The sequence below is a fragment of the Oncorhynchus keta genome, chromosome 7, assembly GCF_023373465.1.
Source record: "Oncorhynchus keta strain PuntledgeMale-10-30-2019 chromosome 7, Oket_V2, whole genome shotgun sequence".
In the NCBI taxonomy this organism is placed as follows: Eukaryota; Metazoa; Chordata; class Actinopteri; order Salmoniformes; family Salmonidae; genus Oncorhynchus; species Oncorhynchus keta.
In genome coordinates, this window is record NC_068427.1 from 25,724,455 (window position 1) to 25,735,944 (window position 11,490).

Here is an 11,490-nt window from a genome sequence, read left to right on the forward strand (position 1 = left end):
AAGCGGTCATATATTTATTACTCTCGGCTGACAGAAACTACAATATCAATTAGCTAATAGCAATTACTATATATAATTAATCACATCATGGGTGAGCTCACCATTGATCAAAATAATTGAGTAAAACACTTTCTTGAAATCGGAAAGTAATCCGACGATGGGTAGTTTGTGCACACCAGAATGTTGTTTCCTCCCGCATCAACCAAAGATAATAAGAGGAGATAAGATGAGTTTGGTCTGTTTATAGTATGCATGTTGAAGGGGGTCTGTCGTCTACGATGAAATAATTGGAATGCATCATTTGTCACCGGTACTTGTGAATAAAACTGTTTGGCCCTGTCCGGGGGTGTCCTCGGATGGGGCCACAGTGTCTCCTGACCCCTCCTGTCTCAGCCTCCAGTATTTATGCTGCAGTAGTTTATGTGTCAGGGGGCTTGGGTCAGTTTGTTATATCTGGAGTACTTCTCCTGTCCTATTCGGTGTCCTGTGTGAATCTAAGTGTGCGTTATCTAATTCTCTCCTTCTATCTTTCTTTCTCTCTCTCGGAGGACCTGAGCCCTAGGACCATGCCCCAGGACTACCTGACATGATGACTCCTTGCTGTCCCCAGTCCACCTGGCCGTGCTGCTGCTCCAGTTTCAACTGTTCTGCCTTATTATTATTCGACCATGCTGGTCATTTATGAACATTTTAACATCTTGGCCATGTTCTGTTATAATCTCCACCCGGCACAGCCAGAAGAGGACTGGCCACCCCACATAGCCTGGTTCCTCTCTAGGTTTCTTCCTAGGTTTTGGCCTTTCTAGGGAGTTTTTCCTAGCCACCGTGCTTCTACACCTGCATTGCTTGCTGTTTGGGGTTTTAGGCTGGGTTTCTGTACAGCACTTTGAGATATCAGCTGATGTACGAAGGGCCATATAAATACATTTGATTTGATTTGATTTGAAATACATTATGCTACATAAACTACCGTTCAAAAGTTTGGGGTCACTTGTTAACGTTTAAAATTACTATTGTAGCTGGAAACGGCAGATTTTTTATGGAATGTCTACATAGGCGTACAGAGGCCCATTATCAGAAACCATCACCCCTGTGCGCCAATGGCACGTTGTGTTAGCTAATCCAAGTTTATCATTTTAAAAGGCTAATTGATCATTAGAAAACCCTTTTGCAATTATGTTAGCACAGCTGAAAACTTGTTCTGACTAAAGCAGCAATAAAACTGGCCTTCTTTAGACGAGTTGAGTATTTGGAGCATCAGCATTTGTGGTTTTGATTACAGGCTAAAAATGGCCAGAAACAAAGTACTTTCTTTTGAAACTCGTCAGTCTATTCTTGATCTGGGAAATTAAGGCTATTCCATGCAAGAAATTGCCAAGAAACTGATGATCTCTTACAACGCTGTGTACTACTCCCTTCCCAGAACAGCGCAAACTGGCTCTAACTAGAATAGAAAGAGGAGTGGGAAGCCCCGGTGCACAACTGAGCAAGAGGACAAGTACATTAGAGTGTCTAGTTTGAGAAACAGACACCTCACAAGTCCTCAACTGGCAGCTTCATTAAGTAGTACCCGCAAAACACCAGTCTCAAGGTTGATAAAATACCTGTATTTATGGAAAAGATGTCTGAAAGGGGTATTTTGTTTTTAAATTAAATTGTAAATTGGAATGGTAGAGTTGTCTTTCATGGAGTTATCAGAATTTTATGGGAATATCTGCTCAATCCAAGATTACAACCAATTGATTACAGCACTACCCCAAAAATGGAGGAGGCAGGTGGCAGTGGGAGGAGGTAGGGAACTGGTCTGTCTGCTCAATATAAAGGATCAAAACTGGCAGAGGAATACAAATAGCATAAATAGGAAAGCATACTAGTTTCATTTGAGGACCAGGATGTTGACAGCTGTCCCATACAGATTGCAAAATAGTTGGGAAGATATTTTTGATGTACCGATTCCATGGTACAGGCTGTATGAGTTGATATATAAAACGACACAAGATTCAAGACTTTGTGCTTTTCAGCTAAAATTCTTGCCACCAACAAAATGTTGAATATTTGGGGCATACAATCATCACAGCTCTGCAGATTTTGTTGTGAGGATACAGAATCAATAGACCATTTGTTTTGGTATTGCCCTCAGGCAGCCTGTTTCGGGTCTCAGGTTCAGGAATGCCTGAAAAAGCAACATTCATAAAAATGTACCCTAGAAATAGCATTGTTGGGAGATCTGGAGAGACCTGGTCAGTCAATTACTAATATACTAACACTCTCAGTAAAAGTATTTATCTTCAACTCGCAATCTGTGGATTCCATTAGATTCGATAGATTCAAATTGTATGTTAAACATCACAGCATAGTTGAAAGATATATGGTGCGTCGAAATCTGAAGAGGGTGGCCAACAGTGATAGGTGGTATGGGCTGAGGAAAGCTGAGGGTTGGGATGTGGAATTGTAGACAAGTCGGAGTGGAGTTGCTGGTGGTCTAGTGGTTGGGAGCTTGGGCCGGTGGAGGATTGGTCGCTGGTTCGGGTTCCCGTAATTGACGTTGAGGAAGATCTGTCGACGTGCCCTTGAGTAGGTCGTTGACCCTGGTTGCTTCTGTGGTTCACTCTGGATGGGAGTCTGTTAGATGACTGAATGTAATGTAAATGTTGAGTGGCATCATTGCAAGTTGTTGTATGTTTTAATATTCCCCCAAAAATGAAAAAAATAATAAAAATATACAAATAAAATAAAAAAATCTACAACAACAAATAATATATATATATATATATATATATATATATATGTGTGTGTTTCATGACCAGTACAGATGTGGATACTGTACAACAGTCCTTGGCCCACTGTGTTAGAAGAGCAGGCGCAGGGAGGTCTCATAGCGTGTTTGAGGGGGTTTGGACAGTCAGCTGCAGGAGTTACAAACCTTCTTCCCAAACCAGAGACAGCTGCTGTTGCACCCTGGGGTAGAGGGCCACAGATGTGGAGTTCCCTGGGGGCAGGAATGACAAACAAACTGTTTATAAAGGAATATACAGCTCATAAATGCTTGTGTTATAATTACGCTTAACCCAACTGTGTGTGAGCGGGTGGCCCACCGTGAAGTTCATTGAGACAGACTTGTGTGTATGAGTGGTTAGGATCCATTGAGAGTGGTAGTGTGTGTATATGATGTGAATGTGTGTGATGAGAGCTGTATGGTGTGATTGTGATGTCTTAGTGTGTGTGGTTTGTAGCTGTGACTGCCCTCTGCTTTCTCTCATCCCTAGAGAGTCATAGTGGACAAATCCTGCTTGGAGACTATTACAGTCCATCTCAGGGACAGGAAGACAGACTGTCATGGCAAGTTAAGAGAGAGAGAGTGTGTGTGTGTGTGTGTGTGTTTGTTTGTATGAGTGTGTGCTTGCGTGAGTATGTGCACTCACACAAAGGGAGATTTACAAAACGTAATGATTGCATATGCTGTCTATGACAACAGTAAGCTTGGTTTGGACATTAATTAATGGTAACAGTTAGTTACAGTACTTCACCGGTGGGTGATGCAATAGTGTATCTGATGTGGACAGAGTACAGTGACCATTCAGAGTATCCTCTACCATTGAGCCTGTTATGAATTGTCACCTTGTTAAAGCATCTATAGCACACCACAGTGGAACTACAACAGCTGGTTGAGCCACTTATGGGGGCTGGGAATCCATCCTCCCACTCCATCATGTGATACTAATAATATTTTGGCACTTCTATTCAAAATAAAAATAGATCTTTTCTCACAAAGGAGGTTCAATTTGCACCCAGCGGGTATCCTGTATGTTTTTCCCACACAGCTGAGCTATGTTGGTTAATATCATTATTACTCTCAGCACTCCCAGCACGGAAGCCTCTGAGGGGTGCCCTAACAGCAGATCAAACCCACATCGTTTTGACTTGAACCTGCAGAAAGAAAGTTAATGGCCAGGCATGCTTTGAAGAGCAGGAGTGGAAAACAGTTGAGCAAGACCGTGCTTCACAGGGATGTGTACGTGCACAAGTACACTCTGTGTGTGTGTGTGTGTGTGTGTGTGTGTGTGTGTGTGTGTGTGTGTGTGTGTGTGTGTGTGTGTGTGTGTGTGTGTGTGTGTGTGTGTGTGTGTGTGTGTGTGTGTGTGTGTGAGACAAATAGATCAGAGATTGAAAGAGATGACAAATCGAAGGAGAGACTGAGACATATTCATAAAAGCCTTGGGTGTGAAAGATGGGGAGTCTGCGAGTCTTTCCCCAGTCGGTTGACCTTTAAGTATTTTATCAGACTTGGATTTTCTCTCTTTTCATAACCAACCCTTCAGTACCCAGAGCCCCTGCTGTGAATGTAAAATTAAGACTGGCCTGCTGTGCTATTCAGCAGATACTTCTAATTAGTGGGAAAATCCCAAAGGGTAATTCAGTTGGATTAACATTCTACCAAAAAAGGGGGTTATAAAAAGAACAATAATCCATTAAGGCTTGAAATTTACTTTTTTTTTTCACCAAGAATGCATTCACAAATACAAAGTTCAAAAGATCGCCCTAGTAACTCTGTATAAAGCTTAGCTCACCCTTCAATGTAGAATTTGAGCAGGAAAAGTGATGAATTAACTTGACTGATGTAGGCTGAATGAACCAGCTGCTCATGTTCACAGTAAATACAAACTATATTCATCAATAATTTGGCAATGTATCATTTGGGATTAGCACTAAAGCCTTTTTCATTCATACCCTCCCCTTCCGCCTGTTTGAATGAAACATTCCAGTGCTTAAAGAGAGTAGATCCATTTCTCCCCAGAGGGGGCTTAAACAGACAATTACATGCTGGGCCACAGCGGCCCTCTGAAGTGGTGGGTTACGGTCAGGACAGTTTAAAATGCTGATGCTCTGGTCAATTTGGGAAGAATGCTCAGACGTACTGTGACATGACCCGGTCATGATTTAGGGTCCTTGCGATGACCGCTGACTAAATAATCCTTTCGAGGCACATTGAGAGATATATTGGCACAAACACAGACTATATCTTACATGCAGACTGAAAACTTAGGAGACAATAGCTTATAGGTAAAATGGCTCAAATTATACTACTTAGTCCAAAGTGAAACTCATATTGACATCCAAAGGAAGAAAAGAGAATAGGAATATAAGAAATTATGTTTTTCCCTCTCTCCGCCTTGATCTCTTATTTTTAGCTGTCTGTCTGTCTCCCTTCCTCTACTCCCAGTAGCCTCTACAGGATGTGGTGACACCCCTCATGGGCACCGCCCTGCGCATACTCCCCATCCTCAAGGATATCTCATCAAGAGCTTGCCTAACAAACATCTGCCTAATGAGACACCCTGACAACAAGGGCTTCCCTAACAAGTGTCTCATTAATGAAGGAAAATGCCAGGACTGTCCTCATCAGAACGTGCATGCAGGAAAACAAACATAAGACAATCAGGACAATCAGGCTTGGGACGTGACTTCCCCCATCCCCCCACCAGTCTCTTCCCCCTCCGGACCCCCGACCGGAGTTACACAAAGCGGAGGATGGGAGAGCCCAGGAGGACACACGCTCCTCTCTCCTCCTGACCTTCTGAAGACCTACAGTAGATCCATCTAAGGCTGTTTGCTCAGGAGGCTAGAGTCAACCGCAGCCGGAAACCAGGAGGAACACACCGACCTTATTGTACAGAAAGGAGGAGGATTGTCTACTGTATTATCATTTAAATCAACCACCATCCAGGAAGTACAATAAAGTGTCCTGCTGCTGTTTCTCTGTGGAGAATGGTATAGGTCATAGGTCAGATAAACCCCACCCTGTCCTGTCCCTGCTGGACATATCCATGTTATATCACATAAACCAAACTCATCTTGAGAAACACTTATTGTAGTGTTAGAAGAGCCTGAACACCTTCACTTCACTGTTATTACTGGCATTACTTGGAATACAACACATTGATCAAATACACGTACAATACAATCAAACTATACCCAATCAAATACAAATATTATGATTTATTCTTGTTCTCCTAATATTTTCAAAATTCTGTCTTCTATCCTGGGAGGTCTGATCAGTCTGTCTTCAATGTGACTGCCTCTGTTGTTTCAGGCTTCACATTTGGAGAGAGTTTGGCATTGATATGCCAGCTGAGTTGAATTACTAGCCAGTTAACAATGTGCTTTAGACGTGTGTAAAATGTGTTCAAACCCGTCTGACACACATGCTGCTGTTTAGCCCTTAATTTGCCACCTGTAGCATGTAAACATTTTATATTTTAAGTAGAAATTGTGCAACAATATTTCATTTTAAAAGCCTGTTAATTAAATGAAGTGTCCTTTATTATAGACCATACCGATAATTCAATAAAGACTTGCTAAATAGTCAAAATGTCCCTCCGTCAACCCTGTTATGGTCAACCCTGTGTCACTTATAGGAAGATTTTAACCCACTTAACCCTAAGATTTCTCCAAGTTTCACCATTATTGTAAAGCCCTAGTTGTTTTGTTGCTTTGACAAAGTCATTTCTGAAGATTATTATTTATTTCATGTGTTTAATTTTCATTTAAGGTCAACCCTGTTAACTCACGATTGAATATGTTGAAACTATTATTTTAAATATTTTTTAAATATTTTTTTCATAATAAACTTTTAACAACTAATAGTGAGATCTAGTACAGAAGCAGGTGAGTTGGTTTTACTCTTTTTGGCCATTTGCTGGTGTTTTGTGGTAGAACACTGGGCATGTCAAGCATAACATGTCAACCCTGTAACCCATAGATAGTCATGCTAGAAAAGTTTGAACAATTTCACTTTATTTTAAGTTTGCATTCAATTTACCTTTGTTGCACACAACAAGCTTTCATTCCCCCTGTCACAAGGGGACTTATGGCTGATTTAAGATTAAATCCTTAACCCTCTTATGGCCAACCCTGTTATGGTCAACTTTGTTACTTTATTTGGCACATATCAAGGACTTGCTATCTTTTTTTTTCTTCTTTTTTTTTCTTGAGGTGGAAAAATGTGTTTTTTATTAAGTTGAACATATACTCTTATGACAGCTTGTTAAATTGAAACCAAACATAGATTTTTTTGGGACAACGTTACACTTCTCAAAAGGCACCAAATTGGTGGGACGACCGCACTACCGCCACCTCAAGATTGGTCTGAAATAACTACTGAGACCTCATCGGGGGAACTTCTGAGTTGAAACCATATTAATGCAGACTCTGACCTGGAAAAATAAGCAACAAGTCAAATTGCTTAATATTGTGGACTTAAAGGGGTTGGATTTAATTGTAAAGCTCAATACTGTGAAAGAGCCAGAATAATCTAATAAAAGAATGAGATGGATTAGACTCCTACTTCTGTTGATGACAGTGAACTTTTCATTGCCCTATGCATGCAGCCGACAGGGAGTTTCCTCACATTGTGGTTGGATTTGAACCAGCTAGGGCATGCCATGCCATGACATCGTAGGTAGAGTGAGATATATCTTGGCAGAGTAACCTAACTGTAACCCATTTGGGGCAGAGAAGGAGAGCAGCATGGCTGGATAGAAGTGTGGAAACTGAAATGAAGGAAAACATATCACAGCCCTCTCCCTGGGGAAAACAAACTAATGAAACAGGGACTTTTATGAGGACAACCAGTGACCAGTACCCCTGATGTTGACTAACATGGGGCTTCAGTACTGCTTATGAGGTAGTAAAATATGTTTACAGTAAAAGTAAGAAATGTGGAGGCGTATGAGTAACAGTAATATGTTACACACACCTGTAAGACTGTGGCTGGGGATCTGAGACTGTGACTATGTTGTTGGGCCTCTGAGGGACTGGGGCTGTGAGGCTGGGGCTGTGAGGCTGGGGCTGGGGCTGTGGGGCTGGGGCTGTGAGGCTGGGGCTGTGAGGCTGGGGCTGTGAGGCTGGGGCTGGGGCTGTGAGTCTGGGGCTGGGGCTGTGAGGCTGAGGCTGTGACTCTGGGGCTGGGGCTGTGAGTCTGGGGCTGGGGCTGTGAGGCTGAGGCTGTGACTCTGGGGCTGGGGCTGTGAGGCTGAGGCTGAGGCTGTGACTCTGGGGTTGGGGCTGTGAGGCTGGGGCTGTGAGGCTGGGGCTGGGGCTGGGGCTGGGGCTGTGAGGCTGGGGCTGTGACTCTGGGGCTGGGGCTGTGAGGCTGTGAGTCTGGGGCTGGGGCTGTGAGGCTGAGGCTGTGACTCTGGGGCTGGGGCTGTGATGCTAGGGCTGTGAGTCTGGGGCTGTGAGGCTGGGACTGTGAGTCTGGGGCTGGGGTTGTGACTAGGGTTGTGAGCCTGGGACTGTGGATGTGAGTCTGGGGCTGGGGCTGTGACTAGGGTTGTGAGCCTGGGACTGGGGATGTGAGTCTGGGGCTGTGAGGCTGGGACTGACGCTGTGAGGCTGGTGTCTGTGAGACTGGGGCTGTGAGGCTGGGAATGTGTGTCTGGGACTGGGGCTGTGAGGCTGGGGCTGTGATTCTGGAGCTGTGATTCTGGAGCTGTGAGTCTGGGGCTGTGAGGCTGGGACTGTGAGTCTGGGGCTGCGGCTGTGACTAGGGTTGTGAGCCTGGGACTGGGGATGTGCGTCTGGGGCTGTGAGGCTGGGACTGGGGCTGTGAGGCTGGTGTCTGTGAGCCTGGGGCTGTGAGGCTGGGGATGTGCGTCTGGGGCTGTGAGGCTGGGACTGGGGCTGTGAGGCTGGGGCTGTGAGTCTGTGAGGCTGGGGCTGTGAGGCTGGGGTCTGTGAGTCTGGGGCTGTGAGGCTGTGAGACTGTGAGGCTGGGACTGAGGCTGTGAGACTGGGGCTGTGAGACTGTGAGGCTGGGGCTGTGAGGCTGGGGTCTGTGAGAATGGGGCTGTGAGGCTGGGGATGTAAGGCTGGGGCTGGAGCTGTGAGTCTTTGGCTGGGGATGGGAGGCTGTGAGGCTGGGGTCTGTGAGAATGGGGCTGTGAGGCTGGGGATGTAAGGCTGGGGCTGGAGCTGTGAGTCTTTGGCTGGGGATGGGAGGCTGTGAGGCTGGGGCTGTGGCTAGGGCTGAGCCTGTGAGAATGGGGCTGTGAGGCTGTTGCTGGGGTTGTGAGGCTTTGGCTGGGGATGTGAGGCTTTGGCTGGGGATGTGAGGCTTTGGCTGGGGATGTGAGGCTGTGGCTGGGGTGTGAGGCTTTGGCTGGGGTGTGAGGCTTTGGCTGGGGATGTGAGGCTTTGGCTGGGGGATGTGAGGCTTTGGCTGGGGATGGTGAGGCTTTGGCTGGGGATGTGAGGCTTTGGCTGGGGATGTGAGGCTTTGGCTGGGGATGTGAGGCTTTGGCTGGGGATGTGAGGCTTTGGCTGGGGATGTGAGGCTGGGGTTGGAGCTGTGAGTCTTTAGCTGGGGATGGGATGCTGTGAGGCTGGGGCTGTGGCTAGGGCTGAGCCTGTGAGAATGGGGCTGTGAGGCTGTTGCTGGATCTGTGAGGCTGTGGCTGGGGTTGTGAGGCTTTGGCTGGGGATGTGAGGCTTTGGCTGGGGATGTGAGGCTTTGGCTGGGGATGTGAGGCTGGGGTTGGAGCTGTGAGTCTTTGGCTGGGGCTGTCAGGCTGTAAAGCTGAGGCTGTGAGGCTGTGTCTGGTGTGTCATCTGTGCTGTGAAATTAAGTCTGATGAAGGCCATCGCTAGAGCTATCTCACATCTAACACTTCGCTTCTTCTTCTTATTCTGAGAGAGAGAGTGAGAGAGAGTGAGAGAGACAGAGAGAGATTACAAAGTGTAAAGTGCTGATTTACTGACCCAGGGAACTCTCTAGTGAGTGTTAGCTGACAAAAACATCCCAAGTCTGAAATTATAGAATAATTATTCCTAAAATTGCTTCCCAAATGGCACCCTACTCCCTAGTGCACTACTTTTGACCAGATCCAAAAGTAGGTTAGGGACGAAGCCCTAAAGCAGGTGGACAGATGTGAAAGAAAGAAAATCCGCAGAACTACCAGCAAGTGTTACACAGTTTTCAACAGAGAGGAAGGGGGAGAGAAAAGCATTATTTCTCCAAATACAAAATTGTTCCTGAGGTTCAGAGATAATTATGTGCTTAGCCCTGCCCTCTGTTTTTATTTAAACTGCAGATATTCAGTTAGGACTTCTAAACTAAATAAATGAGTTATTTTAACTTTTGCTATTCTTAATATGGCATCCCAGTAAACACACACTTACTCCCGTAGCCCTTTCCTGCAGTCAAATTACTTAGTGGATGGAACATTATTCATATTTTTCATAATTTCATAATTAATAAACATGATTATTTTTCAAACGTAAAAAAAAACATCTTTCTATGTCAAACAGTTTTGTTATATTTCAGTCTTCTGTGATTTATCTAAAGTGTAATATTGGGATGCAAACTCAAAATTGAATACATTTCAACTCTATATGGTAAAGGTGTCTTCTTTTTTTAAGCCCATAACCATGTGTGAGAGGTGTATCCTTTTGTTTCAAAGTAAATTTGTTTAAGAATACCAAAAATCACTCTACGTGACCCTGATTTAGCCCACTGCAGTAAAATGTTAAACCCTTTTGCTCTTTGGGGAGCATAGGTCATTCACATCCTAAACACAACCACTACACAATGGTATCTCAATTTTGACTCCAAGTTGTGACCATATGTCGCCCTGTTACAACTACAGGTTATGTTACTTTCTCGATTCGTTGTCCCGATGCTTTTGTTGTAAATACATGTAAATAAAGCGCCTTAAAAAAAGCCTTTAACCTGGGCATTTCACTGTGAATCTTCTCTGCCTTCTCACAAAAAAAAACAACTGCCGAGAGCACCATTTCATAATGTCACCTCATGGAAAGTCAAGAATATTAACCCTCTTAACCTCAGAGAAACAACCTGTATTATATAGAGCAGACAGGTAGATGTGTATCCATACAACCCACCTTGGACTCTTTACAAATAGTCTTCACTGTACCCCTGTAGTAGGACACTACTTCATCACCTCTAAAGCTCTTAAGAGGGCGTCTGAGAGAATGATGTTTAGATGGAGTCATGAGGAAAGACAGACATGTAAAACAAACACAGTGTAAATGTATATTGGCCCCAACCTTGCTCAGGGCCTGTGTGTGTGTGTGTGTGTGTGTGTGTGTGTGTGTGTGTGTGTGTGTGTGTGTGTGTGTGTGTGTGTGTGTGTGTGTGTGTGTGTGTGTGTGTGTGTGTGTGTGTGTGTGTGTGTGTGTGTGTCAACGGAGAGGCTGTCATATCCTAAAGCTTTACAGCTCTCTTAGAGGCTCTTACTCAAGGCTCCCATTCACCATGACAACCACTTACTCTAACTCAAGTCAATGTGAAAATAACATATTACCTTTCTTGTTCCCCGGTGCATACCATGCTACCACAGCCCACCATCAACTCTACAGCGGTAACGCAACCCGCAGCCCAAACCCATAAATGTCGGATTGGTGTTTACTCTCATCGGCATGTGTCCCACTGGTTGAAACGTTATTTCCACTTAATTTAAATAAGTTGCT

The 11,490-nt window shown here is 44.6% G+C and overlaps 1 protein-coding gene across 1 annotated transcript; it reads right to left on the reverse strand.

The window, feature by feature from the left end:
• Nucleotides 1-7,790: 7,790 nt before the first annotated feature.
• On the reverse strand, nucleotides 7,791-11,441 carry LOC127931023 (uncharacterized). The gene is made up of 3 exons (XM_052521788.1): nucleotides 11,430-11,441; nucleotides 8,052-9,395; nucleotides 7,791-7,916 (listed from the first exon to the last, which is right to left on the reverse strand). Exons 1-3 carry the CDS (start codon nucleotides 11,439-11,441, stop codon nucleotides 7,791-7,793), a joined length of 1,482 nt encoding a protein of 493 aa, XP_052377748.1.
• Between the last annotated feature and the right edge of the window lie 49 nt (nucleotides 11,442-11,490).

Coding starts and splice junctions, on each gene's coding strand:
- LOC127931023 (XM_052521788.1), bottom strand. Junction 7,917..8,051: donor CTCACAGCCCCAACCCCAGA/GTCACAGCCTCA, acceptor CCAGACTCACAG/CCCCAGCCCCAGCCTCACAG.